Here is a 15,401-nt window from a genome sequence, read left to right on the forward strand (position 1 = left end):
TAGCAACTCTCCAACAAATCCACTGTTGAGCCATGTTTTCATTGAGGTAACTGAAGATGCCTGTGGGCCATGCTCCATCTTGTTGAAAAATAAATGGGGATTAGTAAGTCAAATTGAGGACAAATCAACCTTTGATAAGACATCGTCACGTGTGTTATCAATGTTTGATTTGTCGTCAAATCATTAATTCAGTCCATTGCAGTGCTTTAGGATTTATAAATAATTCTACCAATGTTCTTTTTCATAAATGTGTTTATGCCATCTTAATCTATCGGTGTAAGAAGTGAATCTTTTATGGCCCAATATTTATAATCGAGTGTTTTGTCATTGTAAGACAGCAATGGTAATGCTCACTTGCCACGCCTGATTCCAAATTCCACTGCTATTGGTCTTCGTATCTCAATAGATAGTCAATGATAGTTATTTCAATACGGTTTCCATATTGCACTAAGTTTCTGACAACCTCGCTTTTCAGTACAGGTTGCTTATCAGATCAGTCCTATTCCATTGGTTGATGGGAATGGAGAAACCCAGTATGAGTTTTGATATGAGAAGAGAATTATGAACTGTTTAAACTCAGAGAAAATTGACAAGTAACGATCTAATGATCGGGACCCGTGTGCCGATCGTGACATCGAACCACGATGACATGTGATTTGCCAGGATTAAAATAATATATCTATCAGGGTGGGATTCACTCAGGCTGATTTTCAACTCTTGGCGGTGGTGTCTATATATTAATGTGAGTGTTTTATTTATTCTTTCTTTTCTTGTTTTGTTTTGTTTTGTTTATTTATTTTTGGGGGTTTTCTGGGAGTTTTGTTTTGGTTGTTTGTTTTTTGTTGTTGTTGTTTTATTTTGCTTGGGGGGGGGTGGTGTTTTTGTCATTTTTTTCTTTTCTTTCTAGGTTCTTTTTTTGATTTGTTTGTTTTTTTTTTAATTTAGGATTTTTAAATAAAATTTTGTTTGTTTGTCTTTATTTGTTTTCTTTATTTGTTTTGTTTCTGTTCCTTCATTTATAATTGTATGGAGTTATTTTGTATTTTGGAAGTTTGATGAAATTCGATAGTCTTCTTGTTTTTAACTTTATGAGCATTGATAATCTGATACTAGAATTTTTCCCCAAAGTTTATTCTGGAAAGGGGCCTGTCATCTCAAGCATTCTGTCCACGGAAGTTACCTAATTAAACCCAATTTTTCCCGTTTTCTCTGTGCATATAACAATGATTAGGTAGTTGAGTGTAAGACCCAAAATGCCATTTCTGTTACGCTTTAGAAACTGGGATGAATTCCGATCTAACATTGCAAATGTAACAAGACAAGACTGTGACAACCCTGTCTCTTATTCTCATTGTTAATCATTGTTATCCATCCCCTATAACCAATCGAGTCATTATAGATGTAAAATTGAGAAAGACAGATGGAAAGAAGGCGAGTGAGCTATAGAGAGAAAGGCAGACGCATACGAACACACAAAATACACTCAGACACACATTCATATACACTAACGCACTTACAGGCTACACACGGGCAAACAAAAACAAACAATGGAAAGTGCTACATACTATTATGCCTAAACACTGGCTACAATCAAATCTCAATTATTAAATTATTTTTACCAAAATAAGACAGATCCTCCTCAACACCAACATTTTCCACTATGACAAATTACTTCATGCTTTTCAAATTGAGTGTTTTTATCCATTTTTAGCAGATGAAATCTATAATTAATGTAGAATTAACGGGGGAAAAATAAGACACTAAACTAAACAAAAAACAAAACAAGCACTGCAACGACTGGCAACGATGGAACAACATCGCGTGGTTTTTTGCCATTATGACTAACCAACAAAGGGAAATGACTTGAAATTTGATTCATGGAAATCTTTGGATTATGTCTATCTACTTCGAACTCAATCACGCATTAAGCACGCTTAAGCCTCCCGATGACTGTTCCTAAAGGCAGCAGCTTCTAATGGTGCTCACACTATGTTATGACGATCGACCCAATCAGCAAATTCCGTACCGCACTCGTACACCGTCGCAAACCACCCGGAAGCTTCGTCACAACACACCGTTCAATTTGATGCTATGCGGTTTCGGGCTAGTTACCACAACGGGTACATTTTGGACAGGTGGAAAGTCCCCACTGATGAAGCGATTTTGCCGTTCTCCGGCGGAGTCGATTCGCAGCCACCTAGTGTCTCCTCTTGTGGTGGAAAAACCTGGCAACTTCTCCCTCAGTTTCGAGGAATTGATGTCCCGGCCCGCTCGAGGGATTGAATTCGTCCAAACCGACTTCCATCTCGTATGCATCTAAGTCCGAAGTCAGGGAATCCTTTGATGAACAGGTCTCTCAAACTGTCATAATCTTTCTCAATCTTGGCTAGGTCGACCCATTTCTCCAGATACGTTTTCATTCGGGTGATGAACATAAATGCATTTTCTCCGTCCTCCGGTATGTCTTGGCAAGATTTCTCTCGGTAGCCGTCTTCTGTCAAGTTATATCTCATCTGTAGCGCTTTCTTTACGGTATCGTAATCTTGTGCATCTACCGTTGATAATCGACTATAGCAGTTCAACGCACATCCTGACAATAGCGGTGATAGATATATGGGCCAAGGTAGTTTCTGCGAACCGCTCAAAACGAAGTAAGCAACTATCTAGATCATCTTTGCCGTCTCCGAATGGTAGAATTTGTGGTAGTTTAGATACCGGTTGTCCTATCATGTTGACAGACGAAGAAGAGGAGGAACGTCTAGCCATTTCCAATTCATGCTGCATTCTATCTTTCCCTTTCCCTTTCTCTGCTTCTATCTTTGCGTGTTCAAGCTTCAATCTCTCTGTCTCCCTTTTCATCTTTGCTTCTTGTCCTAACTTCAACGTTTCCATTTCGATTTGTCTTTCCTCATTTAGTCTTTCTCTTATTAACACTTTTCTCTCCTCCGCTGATAATTTCATCATGTCTGCCTCCTTTCCATACCTCGCCAACAATTCTGACATCTCGATATCCAATTCCAATCATAATACGAATCACAATTTTCAATAAATATACCTCACCTTTTTAAAGGTTGCGATTATTATTGTTGTCCAACCTTCGACGAGCCCTCAAATATAACGACTCAGCTCAGACTCTCTCCAGGTCGTACCACGTCTTTTGCAGCATGAGTAATGTGACAGAGCCAACGGTTTCTCTTATTTTTGTATTCAAGTGACACGTGTCTTTCCTGGGGGCTCTAAACACTCTGATATTAACATATTTCCATTTTTAAAAAGCCAAGTAGTGTCAGGTCAGGTGATCTTGGAGGCCAGGAAAATTGGACCATCTCGGCCGATCCATAACACACTGTAAATTACGATGTATGTCAAAATTACCCATTTCTACTGATGATGTCATAGCTGAGGCTACCAAAAGACGCAAAGTGTTAAAACTTTTTTCAATCAAAACTTGAATAAATTCTGCACATATGGCAAAAAAAAACCGTTTAATGAATCTTACATAGCTATTCAAACCTGAAATGTGTCAATATTAAAAATAACACTGTATTGTTATTAAACGGAATCTCAGAAAATGAACTGATTTTATTAGTCTCTTCGTTGGGTAGAGAATGAATTACCAATCTCTATTTTTATAGTGTGTAAGGAAGTCTAAATTATAGCCTTTAACCCATTTATAAATTGTTTGTTTGGATAAGATCGTTGCATCATGTATTATCAATTCATCTCTATACAACGACTTATATCGAACAGGATGTTTTGTACAAAAAAAAACAACCTACACTCAAATCCTCTCCTTATTTGTGTTATCACACAATGTCACCTATATCCCAAATGCATTGTTGCTGTTTGATAACATAATGACATGATTCGCCCGCGAAGCATGGCTAAGTGGTAACATTCTTCTATCTGTCGTGGGTAATCCATATTGAATAATTCGTTCTAATAACGTATGAGGACATATATGGAATTATTATTTCCTGCTTAAAACAGAATAAATTAACGCTGATTAAACAATAATTTCACTTATCCTGGAGAATCTGTAAACAAAAGAGCCCTAGAAGTCCTCGTCTGTCAACGAGTAAATAATAGACACAGTTCATTTATCTTAAAAGACACCAGTCCTAACTTATATTTAAAGCAGCACTAAAGTGTTGGTTATTTAAGAGGTGAAACTTGCGATCGTCATCAACCGTGTTTGTCATATTTTGCCCAACATTGGGTATGTGTCAAATTACAATGTCATTTTAATAGAAACTGTCTATTAATTTGATATTTAACATAAATTTCATTACGTCAAATGGTGTTATGGTATTTTTAGAATAATGATTACTTGATGATTAATCATTATTTCATTTGATTTATGCTTTCTTTATGTTGTAATTGATTACATTATAATCTACATATTATCAATGATGCTGCTATGAAATTTAACAATACTTATAATTTGTTATTTGAATCAACTTACAATTGTGTTTTCTATATCATAATTCCATTGATGTACTATTGATGCGATCAATCCTCTGTAAACGGCTTATTTTGACCTTATTTTCCTTAACATTTATTTATATCTTATATTCCAATTTATAACCACCAATATGGTTCCTAACGACATTTAATAGATTTATTATAGTTGTATAAGTCTGTTGTTATTTGATTTATGGACCAGCTATCTCAATAATTTCCCTGTAAGATATTATAAGCTTAGTCAACAAACACATGTTTAAATATTACATGGTTTTCTATTCTTGACTTTGTGTCTGTGCTTCGTGCCTTTTGAAACAACAGAAGTTCTCGTTTTGAAACGCTTGTCTATATTTCCACGTAGATTGATAGATCTGGCGGAAATTACTTTGCGATAGACTACCTAAAAGGATAACAAGCAATTGCTGTTGTCCGTTTCACGCTGCAGAAACCGGGATAAACCCCGGCTCCATGGGCCTATTTTTGACTCTGTTGGACTAAGCTGATGGCAGTCAGAGTCGAATGGAACGTCTCTTAAAAATGGACTCAAAGTCAAAGAGCCTTTCCATTATCAGCTAAAGTGATGCCATCCAAGTCTACAATATAAATATAAATGATAACATTAAGCGTCCTTTAATGAGTCACAAAAATTTGCAAAATCACACATTATCAGATTTTAAAATGCAAATTCAATCCAAACTTCTTTTCTTTCACTTCATTTAACTCAAAGAAAACACAACTCGGCTCTGGAAATTTTCTCAAGACGAATGGCAGGCGACTTCATCATCAAATACATATTATTGCTGGTGACGATTATACTCATTTTTACGTCATGTAGTGTGAATGCCACACACTTCCGCGGAGGAACGATCAGCTGGAGGCCAACCGGGGGTAGAACGGTAATTATCCTCCTCCTCCTCCTCATCATCATCATCATCATCATCATCATCATCATCATCATCATCATCATCATCATCATCATATACTCCTCCTCCTCTTCCTGCTCCTCCTCCTCCTCTTCCTCCTCATCCTGTTAATCTATCTCTTCTTCTTCTTCTTCTTCTTCTTCTTCTTCTTCTTTTTCTTCTTCTAGACTAATTCACTCAGACTTATCAATGCATAGATTTTGAGGTAAATAATTATGGTGGCTACTTTTCTGTCTATTATACGTCATTATTTCATACTAGCCGACAGCTGGCTTTAACTATTTATTGTATTTACAATTTGATGCAACGAATAAAGATGATTATCCGCATCTGATTGAGGAATGTTATTTATTTGATTATCCCAAATCCCTTGTTTGCATTTTATCTGATTTCATTTGATAATCTGTATTTTTTTTAAAGTAGTCCTTCAGACCATTCGGCCCATAGAGCCGGAGTTTATTCCAGTTTCTATAGCGGGAAATGGACAATAGTAATTACTTGCTACCCTTTGGATAGGGCGCTAGTCTATCGCAAAGTACTTTCCGCCAGATCTAAGAGACCCAACTACCCAATTACTGCTGGGTGGACAAGGGGGGGGGGGTCAGAAAAAAATCTCGACTGCATCCGGGATCGATCTTGGTCCCTTTGCGGTTGAAGCAAGTGCTCTTCCAACCGAACTATTGGTACCCCCAATATGTATTTATGGCATCATATAATCCTTTGTAGATACCCAGTTGTTTATTTTAACCTAGTCGGCACATTTTGATTGTACAATTTTTTTTATTGTAGGAATCTAGACGTCTAGTTACCAATAATCAAAGAAATAATCATTTGTAACACGTTTTAATGTGTTTAAAAAGATTTCTAAGATATTTTAATCAAATTTAAGTTGGTTTGTACAAGAACGCATGGAATGGGACATTTGTTTGCTGTAAATGACTTTCATAACTTTCAATTACATATTTCAATCATTGCTATTGCCCAGAAAAATTGCACGTAGTACTGTTCTTAATCAGTATTAGAACAATTTATTTTTCAAAATCTCAAAAACGAATTAACAACTACTCACTGATTGTTTGGTCTTTTTTATTAGGGGCGGACTTTTTAGTTTTGTTCTCTATCACTTTTCATTTTTTTTTAAATTTAGGAAACGGCTTTGAAAATTCCTTTTATTTTCAATCTGTCACAGAGGGAAAAACATTAATCTGCTTGGAAAATGTATCATAATTAAATGTGATATTCCACTTTATAACGTGTGATTTATTAGGTGAGACTAACCCTTCCTAATATGAGACTATTATCTTTGTATATTTCATATGCTCTTCTTGTCCCTCCATTTTTTTGTAATGCTTACATAAACAATGATTATTAACTTACAATTAATGACAGCTTTATAACAAAAGGGAGCGATGTTGGTCAAAGGGACCTTAGCATAACTATCACTTGACTCAATGCTAAGGGAGCAGACTTTACTGTCGTATTATGACCCCAATTTTTTTTCTTATTCTGCTACTTTTATTCAAATATCAATCGAATTACCCTTTGTCAAAAGTCTCAAACCCGAAACTTCTGTCTCAAGTTTAAAACATAATTAACAGCAGCGTAGCCAGGAATTTTGGGGATTATCAAGATTTTGGAATTTGCCATTCAAAACACCAAACCGAACCCTTCTTTGTATATATTGAAATGAATCTTTAACATTTCATGACATTTAATCGTCAATCCCTAGGTGGAATTTACATTTAAACTAGGATGGACCTATGGCAAAGGTCCCGGATGTGTTCCATCTAAACTTGGTCAGTTTGTAAACAATGCCATGATTGGAGGGAATCAAGAATGGAAGTGAGTATTATACGTTTTAAGCGTACCCCATAGATCCCTGATATATATTGAATGAAAAATAATGCCAGTTTCCGTAATGTTATACAAACAGCTACGTACAACTTATTGCAACTCTTCTGAAAGGACTCTAGTTTGTTTCAGAATACGTTCCACAAAATGTAACGGAACCAGTTAATCAATATCGTATCGTATCGTTTAAGAACGAATAGGTTAGGCATTTTTAATCTTTAAATGCTCTGTGAAACTTCCATGCATAGATACAATTTATCAAAATTATATAAATAACATTCATTGTTGATATGATAATATTGAGTGTTATACATCTAATTCACAAATAAGTGTCATAGTCAATATTCGGAGTATAATTTGACATCTCAAACTTTAATCATTCGAGAGTTTCGATTAATTAATATACACAATGCAAACAAGATCCAAATATTAAAATAATGAAAAAATAAATTAATAATAATAGTAAATAATAAAATGCAAATAATAACTATGTAGTAAGTGAACAAACAGGTCGAAATGAACGACAATCTCAACTCAGTCCGAAATGGAAGCCAGTTGATTCACTTCTGATGCAAGTAGGTATTCTACCAATTGATTAGTTCGAGCGTTACAAAGCTTGTTATTATCTTTTATTTTAATGATAATTAAACCAATGAAACATTCCTTTGAATCTTTTAAATAAAATATATGAAAACTGATGTAATTTTCAAAGGCACTGTATGTTGATTGAACAACCTGGGGCTCATAATATAAGATAATAGTAAAATACATAAAGTAAAGTACATCAATTGTTAATAGATTGCCACGCGTATCCACTAGAGGTACCAGGATTCATAAATACAACTTAAGCTTAATAAAGCTGGTGAAAGTGATGAAGTGGGAAGGTACAAAGTTTACCCTATTAGGTACAATGTAAATGTAGCTGCTCGAGAGCTCGAAGAACTAACTAACAGTGTTAAATTAAGTGTAAGCTGCAATACAATTTGCAAAAACAGATAAAATAGACGTTTCGGGTTTCCCCTTTATCAATAAAACAGGATGAATGAAACAATTCAGACAAATGAGATAATCTGGTAGTAACGTTGTTAACAATAATTGTTCTGTTAATTAGACTGATCCTCGTGTAAAGATAAAAAGAGTGGCGTGTGTTTGGACACAAATTAACAAGATATAACAACATTAATGGTGAAGATGATAAAAATTAGAGCAATAACAGCAACCATAAAGAATGATGATGATGATGATGATGATGATGATGATGATGATGATGATGATGATGATGATGATGATGATGATGATGATGATGATGATGATGATGATGATGATGATGATGATGGTGATAATGATTTTGATGTTGATGAATATCATTAGTATTTTTATTTTGCTGATGATGGTGATAAGGATGATGATGATGATGATTATGATAATGGTGACGATGACGACGTTGATGATAATCTTATGATAAGGGATAAAGCAGTCGAATATATCCCATTAAAGGCTTTTTATCGCAATTCTGTGAAATAGTGATAATGATAATAAAAAAAAATAATAATAATAGTAACAACAATAATGATAATAATAATAATAATAATAATAATAATAATAATAATAATAATAATAATAATAATAATAATAATAATAATAATAATAATAATAATAAAATAATAATAATAATAATAATATAATAATAATAATAATAATAATAATAATAATAATAATAATAAATGATGATGATGAATAATATATATTATTATTATTATTATTATTATTATTATTATTATTATTATTATTATTATTATTATTACTATTATTATTATCATAATAAACAGTGGTTTATAATAAGTGGTTTGCAAGAGTAAAATTTATAATACTGTGAGACAGATAGATTTAAACTATAGAATCAGTTTGCTATTACGAGATCCATTATTTTTCCATTTAGAAAATAAAAGGCGAATTAATACCACTTATATTTCAGATGCCAACAAGGATGTCCGTCCGTGGTTGCCTTGAGTTCGATTGCATACTACTGCATGGATGCCAACCAGATTGACGACTGGGAGCAGGGACAAAATTCATTTACTTATACGTTCCCTAACGACGGTCCTTTCCAAGTCGGGTGTGTCTTTCATTTGTACATTTCTGGAATATAAATTGTTATTCTTCATGGTTAACAAAAGAATTAACATGAAGAGCACTCGGGGTAATGTATTATTCTCTCAAACTAGATTATGACTAACCGACCCGAAAAGACAAACGTAATATATGTAATCATAATGACAAAACAGTATAATAACTAAAATTTTCTGCAAAGTTCATTACTGGTAATCTGATTTAGAAGTTTGTTTGTGTTTTGTTTTGTTTTGTTTTTTGGGGATTTTTTTTGTTGCTTTTGCTTTGTTTTGCTTGTTTGTACGTTTGATTTTTGTTTTTGTTAGTTTTGTTTGTTTGTTTGTTTGTTTTTTTTGTTTTGTTTTTTGTTTTTTTTTTTGTTGTTTTTTTTTTTAGGGGGGGGATTTGTTTGTAGGTGTCTTTTTTTGTTTGTTTTTTTCATCATTCTCCGGAAAATCTAAACATTTTGGTAATCTCCCATGAAGGTTGATTATCTTATTTAATATCACATAAACATTTATGATCAAATTGCGCTGTGGGCCAGCAGCAGTTTTCTCTGATAACACAACAGATAAAATAAAAAGAGATCCAGGCTTCAGGTTGTCCATTATCACCAATCTCTATTCACGGTTCATCCTATCATTGTTTACACATCACACAATATGGGGCAATTAACCAATAAAAGCGGCTGTTGCGGTATCTGTGCTCTCATAAGACCTGTGGATAAAACCAAGAAAGTCTTCGACATCGGCAAAACCATGTGTGTCCAACCACCTGGTAAAGTGTGAATGGCACCTTCCATTGGAGTCACTCTCCTATGGAATACAAACACTCTCTCCTTCTATGAAGCCCGACTGAGGCGCGAATACGCCACGCATCATTTGTTTCGATTGACCTGAACGGTCTCCATCAGACAAGCCCTAGTCTGCTGACCATCCACCAGTTTTTCCTCGTTTCCAGGTTGTTACAATGTCGCCATATACATTTCCAGCCCACCTCACTAATAAATAATGAATGAATAAATGAATATGGCTGCACTGTCTCCATGGACGTTTGCCGTGAACACTTTTTGCGTTACTTTGAGTGTGTCAGTCTGTTCCTAGTACCCAGTTAGTAATATATTTCCATAAATCTCTGTCCAGTTCAAGTGTACTTAGATTTTGAAGGTCATCATTTGTGTTGAGGTGCTGAGGCAATGGAATGTTTCCTTGTGTTGTTGAAATCAGTTCTTCAGTTGTTGTTTCTAAATATATTTGATATTTTTGAGATCTTGATTCCATGTTGTTGGAAGTAAAGTTGGTGCACGCCCTCTGTATTTGACTCCTTGTCTGAAGTAATCGTCCATCGCGGTTTGTGCTGGAATATTTTCTTCTCGTCGGAGCATGTGTCCGATCAGTTTCCATCTTTGCCGCTTTATTCGCTTACTGACTGGTTGTGCTCTGCATTATTAAGGTGCAAGGATAAGTTTCTATTACTTAATGTTCAAAACACAAAAGAGATGATAATTGATTTTCGACTAACAAAAATCACAAAGTGCCCCTAAAAATGGAGAATCAATTTCTAGAAATTGTTGATATCTGGGATTTACTATTGACAAGCTGAACTTCTATTTGCCTGTAAATAATAGTTATTTAAAACTTAGTTCTAGATTATTTTTCCTCAGAAAACTAAATTCTTTTTAAAATTACAAAAGAAATCCTTAATAGATATGTTCTATTTGTCAATAGTACAAAGTGTTATAACATTTGGATTCAGTTGCTGAGATGGGGCCATCACTGCCGGGGATAGAGAAATAATAGATAAAATTGTAAAAAGAGCCGAAAGCATTCTGCAGTCCCCCTTTATTTGATTTTTTTTCGCTATTTTTTCAGCTACAGTGGAAATGCGTGGATGCAGCTGGACGGAAATAAGGGGAATGGCCAATGGAATATCTTTACCATAGTGGATCTTAGAAAAAGAAGTGACACGGGACAAATCAACAGAAGCCCTGTCTCGTTAAGCAGGCCTCTTTATCAGTAAGTCACCATTCACTTATTTTATCATATATTTGGTAAATTGGATTTTTAGTAACACTAAGGTTTCGAAATCACAGGACCAGTCGACACCATTTTTTGCATGGTGTTTTCAGTTATCAGAAGATGATTTTCGTGTATCATGAGATTGATTAGACATCGTCATGATTTTATCGAAAAATCAAATTTGTTCCGGCAAATCTCATCGAATAACAGACGCTATCATTTTTATCACATGGATTCTGTGTCAGCGAGTATGACAATGAGGTCGGAGTACTTGGATTGAATCGATATCAGTTAGTGGTTCCTCTCATTATTTTGAATACAATCAATTTCTTAAAATGTATATTAACCATTTTCCGTTCTTAACATTGGAAATAATTTTACGATAGGCGCGCGAAATATATAGGACATTAAATGCAGAAAATAAGGTATATTAAGACTATAAAAATTAAGTTCAAATATTGTTCAACATTTGAACAATACACTTTGAGCTGATCGACTAATCATCATGTTCATTGAACTGGCAGCTATGCTTGTAAGCTATATAGGTGACAAATCGTCTCGACACGGTATTAGGTTGGGTAAACCTGGCAGTCAGAACTATATTTCAAACTCATAATATAAATTTTTTTCTTTATCAAAAATACACCAATTTAGAAGAGTAATTTAATTTCTCAAACTTCAAAACTCGTTAATATCCTATTTATGATCATTTCGACATAACCCTACAACTGCCATGGCCGATTTTACGTTGCTTCAATGTATGACTTTTGTCAGGACATGGCTGCTATTTCCATTGCTTTCAGTAAGGGTTTGGTAATAACAAGAAACGCAGTGAGTAGGAAACTGCCGGAAGACCATAGAGAATAAAAATTTCTCGGCGATGGGGGCTCGAATCAGCGACTTTATTGGAAGGACAACTCAGCCTGGCCGATAAGAGAGTAGCGCTACTGCCAGAGCTATCTACCACTCCAAAAAAAAAAAGTAGCATCAAACTCTGTGTCTATCTTGAACCACTCTCCCCAACTTCTTGAGGTCATGGGTTTAAGACACAACCGCCACGAAGTTTGTAAGCAAGCATTTGTACGCTTAATAGCCATATTCTCAACAAAAATATATAACATAGAAACGTTTGAGACATTGAGTAAGCTCCGGTGTTTGCGGTGAATATTAATTCAGAAAAGTGAGTGGAGCAAACATGTTCATAATAACAAAAAATGAAGTGGGTAGGAAAGTGCCAGAAAACAATAGAGAATAAAAATTTCGCGGCGATGGGGGATAGAATCCGCGAACTTACTGGCGATTAGTAGCTACGATGAGACTAATAGAGTAGCATCACATTGACTAATCTCTAGCAAATAAACAAACTTTTTTTAAACTTTTGACAGCAATCAGTACAACTGTCATCACGAGCTTCATATCCCCATCATAGATCCCGATGGAGATAAGGTCCGATGTCAATGGGCCACTGGCAAGGAGTGTGAGACTGTCTGTAATGCACTGCCAGGGGCTTATTTAGATGAGGTGAGGTGTTATGAATCATTTTAGGTAAGACTGCTAGTTGATAATGTCTTTTCCAGTGTTGTTGTACAAGTATGAAACTAAAAGTCAAGTGACGTTGAACATAATAAGTAACCAGTTATGTGGTTTTGTTGTATGACACTCTCTTTCGGATCGTTCGGCGCATTGTTGAGTTCTTGGAAAAGGCTAATTACTTGCATTCTCTCGCCGTACTCAAGTGTAAAATGAGTAACTGGCCATTAACAGCGTTGTCTCGGTCGGAAAAATTGTAATATGGCCTAACAGGCGTCAGGTCTCTTCTGCATGTTACGTGTTGCTGTCGGTCGGGGACTCTTTTTAAAGCGCTTTGAGCACGTTTAGTGGATATTACCCTATATAAAATCTCACTTTTTTAGCCGGATAGATCGCAATACGAAAGATAATTCACCTAATGCAATAGTTGTTGTGGGTCCCGCGTAAAACCCGTAGAGTTTGAGTTAATCTCTGTTTCTATTGCATTGAGCCTGTCGGCCATGGGCATGTTTACAACTTTCGTAAATAAATCAGTGTTTACAATTATCAAGAAGCATCCAATTGTATGACAGAAACATATCATGTAATTGATGACTCGGTTAGACGAAAACCTAAATAGATCGCTCCCATTGGTCATATTATTGAACCACATTAACATATACATATCAGCTTTTTATTAGGGTTATAATATAGCCTGTGTTACACGTTTTACCTAATTTGGATTCCTGCTGGATTAATCAATTACTCCGTGTCAGTCGAATTGGCCAGAATGCAAATGTGAACATGGATACACCCATGTAGATCTGCGTGTATATGTGCATTTTATCACTCATTCTCAGAGTTGTCCAAATCGTTATTTATTTTAGATCACTGATAAATTGAACGCAATAGGCGAGTGATTGTGATTAACTCACTCAACCCTAACACCGACTATATCCGTTGTTTACCCGGGTTACTTTTACCCCATGCCTATTTATTACATTTTTTTCTGAGAAAAATTATAGGCGTAGTATCAAAGCTAATGTTTTTAATTTTTACATGTTAATGGCAGTTGAATAAAACTATATAATACATGCTCATTTTTAATACATTTTTCGAATTAAAAACAAAGTAGCAAAAATCTCTTGGATTGAGTGAGTTAAAAGAGGATAAAGCATTGTAATTTAAATCATATAAACAAATCATGGAAAACAAAATTCAATGAAAGTAATGGAATTTTCTTCAGACATCTTCAATGACAATGTTAAATGGAAGTTTTAATTCCGCAAAGCGGTCTCTTTAGAAAAGTAATCTATAATGATGTCAAAAATATTGAGAAAAAGCAAGAAAATCACAGAGCATAGGTCTATAGTACCGTGTGTAGAAAAAGTAATCGCTTAGGCAAGCTTAACTTTATATGAATATTGATGTGTAGCCAACAGTCTTAATTCGATATTGTATATGAGTGGACCTGAATATTGAGGCTATAGTTTGATTGTTATAATTTGCATTAAATTAAGTGCTTTTATTTAGGAAAGTTGTTTCAGAAGTTATAAAATACAAACCACGGAAACAAGAGAAATCCCAATTCTTGTCAAATTTTACATTCAAACGCACTTTCCCATATTTGGCTCATTTTGACATAATACCAGGTTGACATTGCGATTTACAATTTGTTGCAGATTATGTAGTAACTTCAGAATTATTGAGACAATTTATATTAACATTTTGTAGACAATAGACAATCTAACGTATCTGCCATGTAAACAAATGGATGTTTTTAATTTTGTTTCATATTATCAATAAGCGTTGTGATTTAAAATTGATACAATAAAAGGACTTCAGTGGTCTTGGGCCAGTGGAAAACGCATTTTCTCTATATGCTGGTACTAGTTTAAATATATTTTAAACAATTACAAAAACGTATTCCTCAGAATACTTGTACACTCTACTTCAATTCCACAACACTCAACACTTTTAACCCCGGAGGGCATTATGCTGTAGCCTTGACCATCGAAGATTTTCCACAAACCTCAATCACTTTAGGCAACAACGGTGCTAGGAAAACTCCATCTGATAGTCTGTCTTCCATTCCAATACAGGTAACGTTAACATTTCTTTGTTAGGATTTGTTCATAGATGAAAGTGCAGAGTGCTCTAAAACCCATTGCCACATCACATGTCATATAATGTATATATCATAACCAACATCTCCTTGTTTGCAAATCTGACAACCCTAATTTTTATTGGCTCATTGTTGTAATGAAAATACTTTCAAGCCACTGCAAAATATTGTTCATTATAATAATGCTTAGACAAAGCCCACAGTTGCGTCGGTTATCGGAAGTGCAAATAAGTACACGTTTGCTCATTAATTGCTGACATTTAACTTGACAGTAATGAAACGATTTTTATTACCAGAAAACTAACTTTTTGGAGCTTTTCTACAATAAAACCAAACAAAGGCTTGATGAAGCATTTTTTATTATTGCTTCAGATTAACAATATTTTCATCACAAACATGACT

At 34.7% G+C, this 15,401-nt stretch overlaps 1 protein-coding gene across 1 annotated transcript in view; it reads left to right on the forward strand.

Moving 5' to 3' along the window:
* The first annotated feature begins 473 nt into the window (after positions 1–473).
* Positions 474–15,401, forward strand: part of LOC144969710 (uncharacterized) — a 54,449-nt gene continuing 39,521 nt past the window's right edge. The window contains exons 1-7 of the mRNA XM_078908897.1: positions 474–742; positions 5,192–5,360; positions 7,117–7,229; positions 9,214–9,354; positions 11,219–11,362; positions 12,751–12,886; positions 14,809–14,976. Coding sequence (XP_078765023.1) covers positions 5,229–5,360; positions 7,117–7,229; positions 9,214–9,354; positions 11,219–11,362; positions 12,751–12,886; positions 14,809–14,976 — 834 coding nt within the window. The 5' untranslated portion in view covers positions 474–742; positions 5,192–5,228. The remainder of the gene's footprint in view (positions 743–5,191; positions 5,361–7,116; positions 7,230–9,213; positions 9,355–11,218; positions 11,363–12,750; positions 12,887–14,808; positions 14,977–15,401) is intronic.

Source organism: Berghia stephanieae, chromosome 1 (assembly GCF_034508935.2).
Source record: "Berghia stephanieae isolate SIO BIC M18660-M18661 chromosome 1, UCSD_Bste_1.3, whole genome shotgun sequence".
Classification (NCBI taxonomy): Eukaryota; Metazoa; Mollusca; class Gastropoda; order Nudibranchia; family Aeolidiidae; genus Berghia; species Berghia stephanieae.